This window comes from Oxyura jamaicensis, chromosome 6 (assembly GCF_011077185.1).
Source record: "Oxyura jamaicensis isolate SHBP4307 breed ruddy duck chromosome 6, BPBGC_Ojam_1.0, whole genome shotgun sequence".
Lineage (NCBI taxonomy): Eukaryota > Metazoa > Chordata > Aves > Anseriformes > Anatidae > Oxyura > Oxyura jamaicensis.
Genome location: NC_048898.1, coordinates 22,839,511 through 22,854,958, shown reverse-complemented (window position 1 = coordinate 22,854,958; position 15,448 = coordinate 22,839,511). Strand labels below are relative to the sequence as shown.

The 15,448-nt window shown below is 60.4% G+C and overlaps 3 protein-coding genes across 3 annotated transcripts; 1 reads left to right on the top strand and 2 right to left on the bottom strand.

Moving 5' to 3' along the window:
- Window positions 1–1,651: 1,651 nt before the first annotated feature.
- AS3MT (arsenite methyltransferase) lies at window positions 1,652–5,626 on the bottom strand. The gene is made up of 11 exons (XM_035329930.1): window positions 5,561–5,626; window positions 5,148–5,218; window positions 4,542–4,669; window positions 4,309–4,459; window positions 4,094–4,230; window positions 3,809–3,878; window positions 3,576–3,657; window positions 3,362–3,493; window positions 3,121–3,263; window positions 2,603–2,737; window positions 1,652–1,868 (listed from the first exon to the last, which is right to left on the bottom strand). Coding segments are annotated over exons 1-11 (1,149 nt in total). The 5' UTR covers window positions 5,562–5,626; the 3' UTR covers window positions 1,652–1,769.
- A 1,263-nt stretch (window positions 5,627–6,889) lies between these two features.
- Window positions 6,890–9,174, bottom strand: BORCS7 (BLOC-1 related complex subunit 7). The gene is made up of 5 exons (XM_035329934.1): window positions 8,985–9,174; window positions 8,561–8,623; window positions 8,331–8,374; window positions 7,862–7,882; window positions 6,890–7,453 (listed from the first exon to the last, which is right to left on the bottom strand). Exons 1-5 carry the CDS (start codon window positions 9,123–9,125, stop codon window positions 7,402–7,404), a joined length of 321 nt encoding a protein of 106 aa, XP_035185825.1. The 5' UTR covers window positions 9,126–9,174; the 3' UTR covers window positions 6,890–7,401.
- A 649-nt stretch (window positions 9,175–9,823) lies between these two features.
- On the top strand, window positions 9,824–12,516 carry LOC118169027 (steroid 17-alpha-hydroxylase/17,20 lyase). The gene is made up of 8 exons (XM_035329929.1): window positions 9,824–10,150; window positions 10,251–10,389; window positions 10,574–10,803; window positions 10,973–11,059; window positions 11,135–11,344; window positions 11,561–11,730; window positions 11,801–11,904; window positions 12,110–12,516. Exons 1-8 carry the CDS (start codon window positions 9,839–9,841, stop codon window positions 12,376–12,378), a joined length of 1,521 nt encoding a protein of 506 aa, XP_035185820.1. The 5' UTR covers window positions 9,824–9,838; the 3' UTR covers window positions 12,379–12,516.
- Window positions 12,517–15,448: the final 2,932 nt, after the last annotated feature.

The following is a 15,448-nucleotide window of genomic DNA, read 5'->3' as shown; positions in this document are numbered from 1 at the left end:
GGGGGGGGTGGGGGGCGGGGATGCCGAGGGGCGCGACCAATGGCGGGGCGGCACCGGCAGCGGGGATGGTGTGCGCGGAGCTCGGCGGGGACGGGGACGGGACGGGGACCGGGACCGGGACGGGGACGGGGACGGGGACGGGGACGGGGACCGGGACCGGGACCGGGACCGGGACCGGGACCGCGACGGGGACGGGGACCGGCCCGCTCCGTGCCCCCCCGGTCCCAGCCCGGGGCTCCGCCGCCCCCGGTGAGCGGTGTCGCAGCTCCCCCTGGCGGCCGTGTGCGGCGAGGGGATGGGGAGGGGGGGGGGCGCACGTAGTGGGAAGGGCCGGCCCCGGGAGCCGGGGGAGTCTGAAGGGGAAAGTACCAAAAATCGAAAAAAAAGAAGACAAAAGTAAATGAAATAAAACAAAATAAAACGAAATGAAATAAAGTAAAATAGTAAAGCAAAATAAAACATTGAAATAAATTATTAAAATAAGGTAATAGAATAAAGTAAATCAAAACAAAAATAATAATAAGATAAATACAAAATTTTTAAAAGAAAAAATAATTAAGAATAAAAAGAAGCAAAATAATAAAATAACACACAACGTTGTGTGGTTTTTCTAGTCAAAAGTCAAAAATAAATGAAATGAAATAATAAAATATTAAAGTAATAATATAAAGTAAAATAAAAACAAATAATAAAATCAAAAATAAACAAAATAATAAAATAAAACAACGTTGTATGGTTTTCTAGTCAAAAAGTCAAAAATAAATCAAATGAAAAAAATAAGAGTAATAAAATAAAATAATAAAATAAAAAATAAAACAAAATAATAAATACAAAATTAAAAAATAAAAACGAAAAAATAAAAAATAAAAATAAACGATAATAAAATCTTAAAAAAAAAAATGAAACAAAGTAATAGAATAGAACACAAACAAGGGGTTTTGGCTTTTCTAAGCACGCCGCTCTGCGGCCCTAAACCCGCCCACTCGCAAGCTCCCACACACCGCATCGTGCAGGTTCGTGGTCCCATCCGAACCCAAAGGTCGGGCCGGGGAGGCGACTTTCCAGGAAACCAATTTTTATGGGCGTTATTTATGGGTTTAATCCCCAAGATGGGCATTCATCGCTCCCCTATTTCGCCCTGGTAGTGGGGCAGGTGCGACGAGGGACATCGGTGGGACGAGGGACGAGGGACCTGGGCAGTCACGGTGTGGGATTTCCAGAACCGCCGCATTTCCCTGCAAAACTCTGCGGGTGCAAGGCTTGCACAGCGCGCAGGGCTTCCCACTAGATGGAGTCCGGGGGAGGAATAAACCTCAGCAGCGCTGCATGGGGAAAGAAATCCTATTTCTGGGGGCAGGCTGTGGGGCTGCCCTCTGCATGAGGGACGGTTTCAGTAAAATCAGTGGGATGGGGGTGTGCGTGCAGGGGGTTTCAGGGGGGCTCAAAGCAGAGCTGGACTGGTGCATGGAGGTACACGCTGCAGGGTGCTGAGAAATCCCACACGAGGGGACCCACAGCTCCCATCCCTGTCCGTGTGTCCCACAGGGAGCAAGGGGACCCCCAGGGTGCTCCCTGTCCCCACCGCAGCACCATCTGCCCCGCCAGCCCCACTGTGTTCATACTGAGACCTGAAAGCACAGCACCCCGCAGGTTCCAACCCCACAGTGTTTCATCTCGGTCATTTATTTCTATTTTTATTCTGGTGAAAGCCACACACCACGTGGGCCTCAGCCCCCTGCCCCTAGCAGCATGGGGACGTCGCTCGCCGTTCAGCAGCAGCCCCGGGGCCCGCAGGTGCCAGCAGAACCACAGGCAGGAGCCGGGGCCGCCAGCTTCTCCATCAGCAGGAAGGGGTCGCAGATCTTCTCCTGGAGGGCAGAGAAGAAGCCAGGTTAGGATCAGGCCACAGGGAAACACGAGACCCCCCTGTGGAAGCAGCATTTCCCCACCACTCGCTGCCTGCCGCCATCGGGATCATCCTGGTGGCTTTTCCCTGCCCTAAGGAGGATGCTGAGAGCTTCTGTGGGACTTTCACTCTGCTTTTATCTGAGACATGCCTTCTGCTTGGACAGGGACCCAGGACCCGAGGGCAAGGCTGTGCTCCAGGGACGCGCAGCTGCAGGGCTTTATCTCGCAGGCCTCCTGATGGCCCCTGCTGGCCCATCTGAAAGGCCGGCCGTGGGGATGAGGAGGGAGGCTTCCAGAGATAAAGGTGCTGGGGCCAGGGCCAGCAACCAGGGCCCAGAGCTCGCAGCAGCAGCTGGGGTGGTCACTGCACCCCGGGGCAGGGAGGACGTGTCCCCATGGAGACCTCAGGCCTGCCCAGCCATCAGCCCCAGCACCCCCGGTGGGCACATACAGGGGCAAAGGGCCCTCACGCCTCGCACAGCAGGCCCCTTGGGAGGGCTCCATCCTGCACCGGAGCACCGTTGCAGGGCACTGGGCACCATCCACGGTGTCCCGTGGGCTCCTGCTTGGCCCCAAAAAATCATAAGTCTCCTGTTATCATATCACTGCCCCTCTGGGGTCTCAGGGAAGCCCTGCTAGCAAGGGACAGCAGTGTCCCCAGCCCCGAACCCAGCACGGAGCTGCTGCTACCAACCTTCACCTTCCCACGACAGCAGCCCTGGGGTGCGGTGGCATCGGACCCGCCAGCTCGGATGAGGAACTCCTCCGCGAACCTGGAGCTGCGCAGTATTGCGGCCGTCTCGGCATCCACATCCACTGCCTCTCCTTCCTGGGGACAGGGCGACAGTCACAGGGCTGGGGTCTGGGACACAGGGACCAGGGTCCCCCAGCCGCTCAGCTAAATGATATGGGGACTGAAAGCAGGGCCCAGCGGGGCCCAAAGCCTGGAGGAACACCCACAGGGAGCGAGCAGCGGGCTCTAAACCACCTGGTGAAGCTGTCAGGGATGTCCTGCTCCCCTCTTCACCCCAATGACATGCACAGCTCCTTCTCCCTACCCTATTTGCAGCTCTCCTGGCTTATATGGCTCCCATCCACCACCCCCTCCACCAAAGCAAATCCCCCAAACCACACACTGCATCAGTGCTGCCCCATCCCCAGTCCTTCAGGCCAGCTCGCCATCCCCAGAAGCCCAAATGCAGCTCCCCGTACCTTGAAGGTGAAGTTGGCGTCGAACACCAGCTCTCGCTCGTGCCCCACGATCCCACCATTGTAGATGACCTGGCCCGGCCCAGCACGGCTGCTCCCCGGCACCTTGAAGAGCCGAAATGTGGCAGAGACGAAGCGGCAGTCGCCTGCAAGGGAGAGGCCGGTGGGCTGGGTGCTGAGCACGGGGTCCCAGCACCTCTCCCCATGGCCAAACAGATTTGGCACTCCCCAGCACGACCCTTACCAACGACGCCCTCCAGCTCCTTGTCCCCGATGGTGATGGGGCTGGCGGTGACCAGGCGCGGGGGGCTGAAGCCCACCTCCTCAGCGATGCTGTACAGGTCTCCCCAAAACAGGGCTCCTGCCAGGCACTCCCCTGGCACGATAGCACGTACACGGGTGACACAAGGCAAAGGCTCCCTGTCCCATGCCACCCCGCATCCCGGAGCCCTACGCACCCCACAGCACCCTGTGCTTCCTCACGGCCTCGCTCAGGCGCTGGCTGGCGTAGACATCGCTGAAGTACATCTCTCCGCCGGGCTGGAAGGCAGCAAGGAGTGAATGGGATGCAATGGGGCAAAATGGGCTGGGAAAGGGGTGAGCTGGAGCGATGGCCCCCAGAGCCCCCAGCCAGCTGCATCCCGGTGGCACCCCCCCAGGATGGTGACCCCAGCCCCGCTCCGCTCCCCACCTTCAGCACGCGATGGGCCTCCCGCAGCACGGCCCTCTTGTCGGGGGCGAGGTTGATCACACAGTTGGAGCTGGGGAGGAGACCAAGGCTCATTTGCGCCATCATCTCGTACGCTCAGCACCGCCAGCTTAGTGCAGGATTCAAGCACAAAAAGAGCAGTTCCCATACTCCCAGGCCCCAGCCCAGATCCTCCTTGGATTCTTCCCTTTCCTCACATGTGGCTGAAGCAAGCAACCTGGTGGGATGTGGGTGCAGACCCCACACAGTCCCCTGCAGGGTACATACATGATAATATCGTAGCTCTCGTCAGCCAGCCCGGCATCACCCAGCTTCTCCATGTAGCCCTGGAGGAAGTCCACGTTCGGCTTTGGGTAGCCAAACTTCTCCATGTGATACGCGATGTGCTTCTTTGCCACCTCGACCTGGGAAGAGGAAGGGAATGAACACGGGGGAACACAGAGAGGGGACAAAGCAAGCCCACGGGTGTCCCCGTGCCATACCTGGCCCTCGGTCATGTCGATGCCGGTGACGTGGCCCCGCTCCCCAACCAGCTGGCTCAGCAGGTAGCAGTCCCTGCCGCTGCCGCTGCCCAGGTCGAGGATCCTGCATGCTGTCAGGCACTCGGGGACGACCAGACCGCAGCCGTAGTACCTGGGGGGTACCATGCTGGCTCCTGCCACCCAGGGACTGCAGCCCACAGGGAGGTGGCAGCAGGGGGAAGCCCGGGGCTCACCTGGCCACCACCTCCTCATGGACACGCTCCAGAGCATCTCTGATCGCCTTGGGGACCGGCCTGGCCGAGGTGACACAAGCGTTGGTTTTCAGGTCCTCCGACTTCTGCAGCTCTTTGCCATAGTAATCCTGAGGTGGGAAGGACAGAGGCCACCCGACTACAGCAAGCTGGGCCACGGTGACTCCGTGGGGTCACAAAACATGGGATCATGCCCATGCTCAGCTTTTATGTGCCCCCAGTGCCCTCTGGCACCGCACCCAGCTAAAAATCATGCTAGCACACCCACCCTCCCTGGCTTCCCCTGCATGTGTGCACAGGAGGGGATTTCATTGCTATTTGCACTGATTTTGCAGAGCACGGATGCTGTTTCCCTGACTGACGGGTGCATGCAACAAGGGCAGAGAAACACAGGTTTGCTCAATTCCTTCCTCATCCCCACAGGGAAATGAGCAAAGTGCCTGCTCCGAAAGCCCGCTGGCAGCAGCCAACTGCCCTTAGTGCTCTCACTCAGGTCCCCAAATGAGCTTTGTCCTCTGACTGTGGCAGGTGCCCTGGCACTGCCTGGGCTCGGTGCTTCCTCCCCAGCTGCCCCGCTCGCCCCCTCACCTGCACCTCGCGGTGGATCTGGTCCTGGGGGATCTGCTCGCGGGGGATCTGCTCACCACACGGCGCAGCCACTGCAGCAACAGCAGCACCGGGTTGGTGCCGACGCCACCACCGCGGGCACCACGCCAGGCCCTTCCCCAAGGCCCTCCCCCCCCCCCTCCCCAAAATACAGGAACGCTTTTTGCCCCTCCAGCAACCCCTGGGGAGACCCCACCCCAAATCTTAGTGGGAAAAGCACCCCCTGCCAACATCCCCCCCACCAAAACACCCTGACCCTGCCTGCCCTGGAGGGACTACCTCCAAGGACGTCCCTGTAAGGCAAATCCCAACCCTCCACGGTGTCCCATTGGGGTCCCCCCCCCACAGGGCCCCGGCACCCTGGAGCCGGAGTCCCGGGTGCCTCGGTGCCTTACTGCCTCCAGCTGCAGCGGCTCGGCCACGCTCCGCCCCGGCGCCCTGCGCCGCCCCAGGCCTGGCTTCTGCCCGACACCGGCTTCTGCCAGGCCCGAGACACGGGTAAAAAACCCGGGTACATGGCCATGCTCGCTACCGGCAGCCACGGTGTCACCTCACACCCGTGGCCTTGGCCCTTGGGTACCCCCACCCTGCTGCTCCAGCCCCTGTAGAGGATGGGAGCTCGCAGGGGAAAAGGCTGCCTGCTTCTCCAGAAGCTCGGGGAAAAGCTTCCCTCCCAAAACGCAGCTGTGCGGCTGGGGATCAGGAACCCCCCCAGGGCACAAACACAGCCCAGTGCCCCATCCTCACGGCAGCCCCTGCAGCACAGCCCCTGCTATCAGGGTAAGCAGGCAGAGGAGGTGAAAAGATTAGACTTAAAAGAACAGGAGCTGAAATCCAAGCCTTGATAACAAAGCAATCATTCCAGCTCTTTATGCCCTCTGCAGCTGCATCCTTAGCCGAGCAGTAGCGCGGGGCACAGAAGCTAACAGCACCGCTGGGCACCTCCATGAGGCTGCAGGTGTGGTGCCACAAGGTGAAGCCAAGCAGGGAATGGCCCTGGAGGGGTGTTGAGGGTAAAACCAGGCAGAGGTTGTGCCACACGGAACCGCACCCCAGCAGCACCTCGCTGCAGGAACGCAGCAGGCTGATCCCCGCTCTCAACCTGCCTTGTCGTATCAGCTGATGAACAGCACGCTGGCAAAGAAGTGCTTCCAGCGTGCTTCAGGTGCTCTGGGTAAGTGACTCATGAAAAACAAGGCACAATATTTATAGTCTGGACCCCACCTCACTGCCCGGGAAGCAAACGGGAGCCCAGTCACTAGGTCATCGAGACGGAGCTGTGCAGAACTGAATACACCAGCTCCTGATTTTCTTTTGCATCTCTCTGCCTGCTTCCCAGCTGTGCCTCTGGACACCTTCCCAATCAGATACAGATACACAACACTTCCAAGGCTGCTTAATCAAAAGCTGGAGCAGCAACCCAGAACAGGAATGTGGTTGAAGGCCGAAGGCAGTACAGATGGGTTGGCAAAGGGATGGCGTTCCAAACTCTGGCTTAGTGGAAAACAAGATAACCCCAGAGCAGGATGCTCGCCAAGGCATGTCCAGCTGGACCAGGGACAGAGGTGTCTGCCCAGATTCACGCTTTCTAAAATTCTGGACTTGGATGGGCACCTCAGTCCACACTGAAGCACCTCTCAGCCACCCAGCCACTTACAGCTCCCACTGATTAACGTGCCCTAAATAAATTGCACCGACCATCTGTGCCTAAATAAGGACCCGTGTCAAACTTCAGGCACCTGTATTTAAAACTCACATCTCTAATTTGTACATTTATTGGAAGGGGGGGAGCTACTTTGTATGAAAACTCCGGCTCTGCGATTGCTGGTTGTTGGCGGGCACGAGCAGCACTATTCCATCACCTTGCAGGAGACGAATGCTAACGGAGCAGAGCTTAGGTGGGAAATAAAATCGTCCTACTCCGGCTGTGAAAAACATTGGACAGACGACCATCTCATGTGAAACACGGGAAGTAAGCGAACACGGGGAGTGCTGGGGGAAGGGAACTTTCTGATAAGTTTGTTTCAGTCACACGTGGGGAAGCAGGAGAGCGTTCTGGAGACAGAGACGTGGATGGAACCACGTGAGAGGGGCCCACACGTTCAGGAATGTGCGCTCCGCACGTATCCCAGCAGGCATCCAGCACCGTCCAGACACGGGTCTGAGCCCCGGAGGGGAAAGGACGCCTGGCTGCCCTCAGTGCCAGTCGAGAAGTCCTCGTGCCTTCAGCTACGCTTCATTTTAGCAAGTGACTCAGCTGGTCCCGCAGGTTCGATGACTGCTCCACACTGGGGACAAAACAAGAAGAGGTTTGCAGTGAGATTTGTTCCCCAGGGAGCACCCAAGGGACCAGAACAGCTCTGTCACTGACACTACAGAAAAGAGAAATCTCAGGGTTCTCCAGACCACCTCTACGTGCCCAAAAGAAAAGCCTTGCTCTGTGTACTTGTGCACGTTAATGAAAGAATCAGAAGTTTTAAATAAATACATCCCTTCACCCAAGTTCTCATCTCTTCACAGTACTGACCTTCACAGCACTGAAACGCTATCTTGCTGGGCCAGCATGTTTCAAAAGCAGCTGCAAAAACCTTCCAGCTGCATTCTCTCCCCCCCCACTCCATTACTCTTTCCTTCCCCATCAACCTCTGCGTGCTGTTTCCCATGTCCTCTTGGCATTCCCTCAGCTAGGTACTCACTTCTTCTGAATTGCTTCCTGCCTAGATGAGAAAAGGAGAGAAAAGAGCATTAGAAAAGCACAAATTTCAGCAATGGGGTTCACTTGATGTTGATGAGAAGGGACTCAGTCAAGGGCTCAGGAGGCCAAAACCCTCATGTGTGTCTGGATTAAGTCCAGAGCAGAAAGCAGAGGCACTGACTTCTCCCCCTTAGTCCTGGATGCATCGCACATTCTCACCGGAGACCCAGCGCATGGCAAACAGGAGGCAAAAATCTCAGCTCCCACCCCAGAAGAGCCTCATCCATGCCACTGGGTGCTGGGGGGAGTGCAGGATCCCATTTCCAGGGTCTGCCCAGCTCTGGGGAGCCAGGCAAAGAGGATCAGTCTGAGTGGCCTCCGTGCAGAGCCTACACAGTCCTTATGAAGGAGGGAAGGGGATGGAGGGAACCGCTCAGCGCCCCGCAGAGCGCGTGGTGCCCCCTACTTACTGGTACTGCAGATGAGTGGTTATTATGGCCATTTTCCTTAGACTCTGCGAAAAACAAGACAGAGAATGAACGTTCTGTTCACCAGCAGCGTCGTTCTGCCCGTCAGCCCCACGCCAAGCGCGCCTATTTCATTTCAGGGCTCCGGTAGCGTGTTTGGCCCCCGTTCTCCCAACCCTCCTCCCCCCCTTTGCTGGTAGAAAGGCTATTTTGTAGTGCCAGGCACAGCTTACGTCCTCCGAGTGCAGGATGGCGTCCTCCTGCAGCACCATGTTCCTCGCAGCCTGCCCCAGGAGCTACAAGACAAGGACACGGCTCCAGACCCGAACCGGCCTCCCCAGGGGGCCAGGAGGTGCCCTCGGGACTACACCTCCCAGCACGCCCCGCGCACCGCCTACACCTCCCAGCATGCCCCCCGCGCGCCGCACACCCCGCTGCCTACAACTCCCAGCATGCCCCGCGCCCCGCGCCGCCCGCAGCTCCCGGGGTCCCCGCTCAGCAGCCGGCGGCCCGCAGCTCCCCGGCAGGGCCGCCCCGGGGGGGGACACGGAGCCGGGCCGGGCCGGCCCCTTCGCGGTCCCTCCGCCCTTCCCCTAGGGCCCCGCGGCCGCGTTGCATGCTGGGCTTTGTAGTCCGCCGGCGGCGCCCGCCGCTCACCTCGGCGCTGCGGGAGCCCTTCAGCACCTGCTTGGTGAGGGCGATGACGTCGGTGCCGCAGCTCGTCACCTTCTCGGTCAGCAGCCCCTTCACCGAGTGCCCGAACCGCGCCTGGGCCTCCGCCGCGCCGCCCGCCGCCATCTTGTGCGCGGCCCGCCCGGCACCGCCGCGACGCTACGGAGAGCGCTGAGGGACAGAAGAGGCGGGAAGGCGAAGGACGGGGGGGGGGGAGCTGTGCTGCCCGGTGACGCTCAGGGCTGAGCAGTGCTGCCCAGGCATCCCAGTGCTGCCCAGTACTAACCAGTTCTAACCAGTCCTGCACCATATTGCCCAGTACTAGCCAGTACTAACCAGTTCTAACCAGTCCTGCACCATATTACTCAGTACTAACCAGTTCTAACCAGTCCTGCACCCAGTGCTCCCCAGTACTAACCAGTACTAGCCAGTTCTGCACCACATTGCACAATGCTGCCCAGTATTGCCAGTACTGCCCAGTACTGCCCAGTACTAACCAGTCCCGCACCATATTGCCCAGTGCTGCCCAGGACTGCCCAGGCATCCCAGTGCTGCCCAGTGCCCCAGCCCCTCTCAGACACCAGGAGGGTCTCGCAGTGTGCCAGCATCCCCCAGCCCTCCCCAGTCCCCACCCCGGGCACTGCACCCAGAGGAGCCCCCAGGGGCTCCCCCCCTGCTGGCAGCCCCTCCGCCCTCACCCAGCTGCCGAGCTGGCCCAGCGCCCGTCACGGCCCGCCGCCATCCCCCCGATAAGCAGCCGAGCCCGTCCCAGGGTCAAGGGGACGCTGCTGGGCGGGTATAAAGGAGCGGGGGCCGCACAGCCCCGCAGCCGTCCCACCATGCTGCCGCTGGCCACCCTGCTGCTGTGCCTGGCCCTGCTGTGTGCCTGGGGGCTGGCACGCCGGCGGGGTCCCACGGGGACGGGGACGGGGCGGCTGCGGAACCTGCCAGCCCTGCCGCTGGTGGGGAGCCTGCTGCAGCTGGCCGGGCACCCCCAGCTCCACCTGCGGCTCTGGCACCTGCAGGGCCGCTACGGCAGCCTTTACGGGCTCTGGATGGGCTCCCACTACGTGGTGGTGGTCAACAGCTACCAGCACGCCAGGGAGGTGCTGCTGAAGAAGGGGAAGGCTTTCGCCGGACGCCCCCGCACCGTGAGTCGGGGGGATGGCTTTGGGGGATCCCCCGGTGCAGGGTGAGGATGCTGCGGGGCTGCCTGGCAGCAGGGTGACCCCATGGCCGTGTGTCCCGCAGGTGACCACGGACCTGCTGTCCCGGGGGGGCAAGGACATTGCCTTTGCCAGCTACAGCCCCCTCTGGAAGTTCCAGCGCAAGCTGGTGCACGCCGCCCTCTCCATGTTTGGGGAGGGCTCGCTCGCCCTCGAGAAGATCAGTAAGTGTCCCCCGCCACCCCGCTATCACGTGCGTGTGTGTTTTCTGTCCTTATTGCACCTCCCGAGCTCTCTGTTCCATCCCGGCCCCAAATATCCTCCCTGCTGCCCAGCCCCTGCTGGCGGTGCCTCCTGCCACCCCCCTGGGCTCACCGTCCCCTCTCCTGCCTCTCCTTCCCCCAAAAGTCTGCCAGGAGGCTGCGTCCCTGTGTGAGACGCTCAGCGCCGCGCAGGATGCAGCCCTGGACATGGCCCCGGAGCTCACGCGGGCCGTCACCAACGTGGTCTGCTCCCTCTGCTTCAACTCCTCCTACCGGCGTGGGGACCCCGAGTTTGAGGCCATGCTGGAGTACAGCCAGGGCATCGTGGACACCGTGGCCAAGGAGAGCTTGGTGGACATCTTCCCCTGGCTCCAGGTGAGTGGGGACACAGGAGCTGCATGGTCTTCTCATGAGGGAAGAGAGGAAGGAGCTGGGGTGTGTCCTGCAGGAGGGGGCTACCCGAGCCCCCCAGGGTGAAGAGCTGCCCATGGACCTGCCGACACTGGGCTGAGCCTTTTGCTGTAAAGGGGCTTTTCTCCCCCAGATCTTCCCCAACAAGGACTTGGCCCTGCTGAAGAAATGCCTCAAGGTCAGGGATGAGCTGCTCCAGCAGAAGTTCACCGAACACAAGGTGCCGAAGGGGCTGGGACAGGGGGCTGCGGGGTGCTGGAGCTGAGGTGGGGAGCTCACCTGTGTCCCCTGGCAGGAAGCCTTCTGTGGGGACACCGTGAGGGACCTCATGGATGCCCTCCTGCAAGTGAGGCTCAGTGCCGAGAACAACAGCCCACCAGCACCAGGGCTGGAGCTGACTGACGACCACCTCCTCATGACGGTGGGGGACATCTTTGGGGCTGGTGTGGAGACCACCACGACCGTGCTCAAGTGGACTGTGCTCTACCTGCTCCACTACCCTGAGGTAAGGTCTGTGCCCCATGGGTCTCCCTCCTGCACTAGGGGCACCACAGGGGGTTTTGGGGAAGGATAATGCCAAGAGAGATAGCAGGCTCTTGGAATAAGCGGTGTCAAGCTGTGAGGAGCACTTTGCTTCTGCCCTCATCACCTCCTAGGACGTGCTGGCGGTGCTGGGTGCTCCCATGGCCGGGCTCACACCCAGCCCTTGCTCCCCTCTCAGGTCCAGAGGAAGATCCAGGAGGAGATGGACCAGAAAATCGGCCTGGCCCGTCACCCCCACCTCAGCGACCGCCCGCTGCTGCCCTACCTGGAGGCCACCATCAGCGAAGTGCTGCGCATCCGGCCGGTGTCCCCCCTGCTCATCCCACACGTGTCCCTCACCGACACCAGGTGAGACCACGGGGGCGTGGGCAGAGGTGGCAGGCAGGAGCGGCCACCTCACGCCCTGTTCTCCCCGCAGCATTGGGGAGTACGCCATCCCCAAGGGCGCCAGGGTCGTCATCAACCTCTGGTCCGTGCACCATGACGAGAAGGAGTGGGACAAGCCCGAGGAGTTCAACCCTGGTGGGTTGCGTGCCCCCTGCCCTGTGGTGGTGGGGACACAGCAGGAGAGGGGCCAGGAGGTCGGATCCTGCTTCCCCCCACCCGGGGAGCTTGCACCCGCCTTGCCCTGCTCCTGCGGCTGGCGGGAGGGACACGCAGAGGCTGAATTTGGGCAGGTGTCAGGCAGCAGGGACCGATCCCCTTAGGGTGCCCGTTCCCCTTGCAGGCCGCTTCCTGGACGAGCAGGGCCAGCACATCCACTCACCCTCGCCCAGCTACCTGCCCTTCGGGGCCGGGATCCGCGTGTGCCTGGGCGAAGTCCTGGCCAAGATGGAGCTGTTTCTCTTCCTGGCCTGGGTGCTGCAGAGGTTCACGCTCGAGTGCCCCCAGGACCAGCCCCTGCCCTCGCTGGAGGGCAAGTTTGGCGTCGTGCTGCAGGTGCAGAAGTTTCGGGTGAAGGCCAGGCTGCGGGAGGCCTGGAGGGCGGCCTCGTGATGGGGACACCCCGCGACGGGGACACCCCGCATCCCGTGCGATGGTGGGGTGGGGTGGGTGGATGCCACAGAGCCTTCACCCTGCCTGCCTGGTGGATGTGAGGCTGGCTGAATAAAGCTGTTCCCAACCCAGCACGGCTCCGGCTGCTTTTTGGGCAGGTGACAGAGGGCAGGAGGGAAGGCGCCTGAGATGTCTGGCAGCCCCAAAATCTCATGTGTGTGCTGGGCTGAGATGCCACGGCCCCTCTGTGTGGCTGCTGGGGGGAGAAGGTCCCCACCACGTCCCCGAGCCGGGGACAGCGTGCTCCCTCTGGCTGGGACCTGCTTCATGCAGGGAAAAGAAGAAATCAGCTTAAATATTCCTGCTGCTTTAGCTCCCGCCTGGCTCCCTCTGTGCACAAACACACCACGGCACGGCACCTGCACACATACAGGGGTGTGTGCCCGTGCCTGCACACCCGTGTACTCACCAGCGTGTGCAGGCACATGAAAGCACAGGGCTGCGTTTATGCATGCCCACACACATGTATGTACACACGTGTGTACGTATGTGCACGCACAGCCCCTCCCAGACGGGACGTCAGCTGCCATAAAACGCCCTGCCAGGGAGGGCAGTGTGCAATTAGGTTTCTGCTCCTCCGTTGCTTGACCTTTTAATATTTAACTAAGCAGCAACACGGCTGCGCGACCCCTCCCCAGCCCTGCACACCTCCACGCTCCCTCCCTGCCTGTTTCCCCCTGCACTCTAGCCAGCAGGCAGGAAAGCCAGCATAAAACCAGTCCCTCCCCACCGCTAGCTCTGTGCTGTGTTTCACAGCTGAGGTTTGCTCTTAGCCTTTGCGCAGCCCCCTCGCTGCTCAGCAGGTGATGCCAAATGGGTGCCTGCAGACAGCCCTAAGCCAGAGGACGGCACCACCCGCAGCCACTCGCACAAATCTTGTGCTCCAGCTGGGTTTCCCTGTTCAGCAGGGCAGGCACACGCTGTCCCCAGGCTGGGTGAGCAGCCTCGTGCCACAAACCCCATCACACTGTGTGCCTGGGCCCAGCCCCAGTCCACCTCTTCCCCGCTGCCTGGTTGGGATTTGAAGGCACTGCAGGGGGTTTAGTGCCCAGCGCTTCCTGCCCGGCATCCAGGCACTTGGTGAGCAGCTGCCGGCACCGCTGCGGGACAGGCAGGGAGAGATCTGCTGAATCACGGGGCTGGTATTCACAGCCAGGCAGCTGCATGGGGCCGCGCTGCCGTGTTTGAACACACGGGTCCAAGCCCCCAGGCCCCACCAGGCAGCTTCAATTCGGCTGGTGGCAGCCAGGCTTCCCCATCCATCCTGCCACATGAAAGGGAGGTCCCTTGAAACTCAAAACGCGCAGATCCTCGGCGCCCAGGATGAGCCCTCCAGCTTCATTCAGGGCAGGATGCAGTGACCCCAAACCGGGGGCTGGCTGCGGCCGTGCCGCGGGAGAGCCGGGGCTGACCTCGGCAGCAGCCGCCGTGTTTCGGCTGGCCCATTGCAAGCAGCCGCCGCTTTCCTTGCCAAAATAACCCTGCTGATGTAACCGCCCGGGTCGCATTGCGTCTCTGCCCTCCGTCTGGGGCCACCCGGGACATTTGCACGGGGGAAAAACAGGATATGAGTGAGTGTGCTCTGCATCCAAGGGGCTCAGGCAGGAGCCACGCGGGGCTACCGGGAAGCAGCGTGTCCTGTCTGTTCCCGCTCCTTACAGCTTATAAGCTCCTCAGCTTGCCCTGAGCAGCATGAAGAGGGAGCTGTCCCTAGCCAAAAACAAACCGAGAACCAAAAACGAGAAACACCCCCACAGCCCCCCCGGCGCACAGCTCACAGTGCTTGCACTACAGCCCAGACGGGCCCCGGTGCAGGGCATGATTCCCATTTGATAACAACAGATCCAGGCTGCAAGGGAGCGGGGGAAACAGCTCTGAGGAAGAAAAGGGAACGATCCCAGCCTTCCCAGGCCTGCCGGGAACAGGTCACAGCGGGACATCCCGGCTGGGACGTGAGGAGGAGGAGGAGGAGGAAGGGATCCTTCACGGAGGCTGGGAGGCAGGAAGCTCCACGGGCCAGGCGCCGGCCTCTGACGCACATCCCGGGGTGCCGGGGAGGAGGCAGAGCCCAGCTGGCGTCACCAGCCCTCGCTTAGCAGAGGCCATACCTTCTCGTTCTGCCTCGGAGGAGGCTCGTCCCAGCCTCCTGCCCGGTGGCAGAAGCTCAGCTGCACTGCGGCTTTCCCGGCCCCCAGCCTGGGCAGGTGAGCCTGCCCTCCTCTTCTGGTCGTAGGGCTACACAAACACAGGCACTTCCCACCTCTGGCTAGCAGGGGGCAAGACTGAGAAGAAATAATGCACATAAACAGAATGAAAAGTACAAAGCCTCATGCTTGTTGAGGGGACCCCAGATTTTTGCTTTTTTTCCGCTATTCTTGAGTTTCAAACGCAGGAGCACTTGCCAAAGCAGCTTCGTTGATTTAACACATGCAGATGTACAGATAAGCCACAGGATACCCTGAAGGAAAATTACACGTCTGTTTCCAGGGGGATTTTGTGCTGTTGGAGCAGAAAAGTCCCTTGCAAAGGCAGAGGGATGCTCCACTGTCCCCACCAGGAGCATGCCACAGCTTTTGCAGTCCTCTGCCCATACTTTTTTCCCCGAGGAGACACCAGGCGGCACATCTGCTCCGCCAGGATCCTGCCCTCTGCCTGCCCTGTCCTCATGCCACCTGCCTGACACCTGGTCTGAAAGCCCGAAGCACTGAGAGCACCGCGCTGACAGTCCTGCACGTGCCAGCTTTCTGCCACAAGAGCAAGAGGGGCGTAGGAAAATAAAATAAAATAAAATATTGCGGGCTGTTTGCTTCCTTCTGGTCTTTAAAAGCCTGAAGAAAATGGAGGAGTCACAGAACAGGCACACCACTGCTTGTTCCTGACAGCTGAGGGTTAGAAACACCCGCAGGGCCGACTGTCCCGCTGGCACCCACCGCAGTGTCCAGAGGACTTTGGGTTCTCCTGCCCTTAGGGAGAAGGCAGGAAAGCAAACACGGAGATTTTTGTCTTCTAA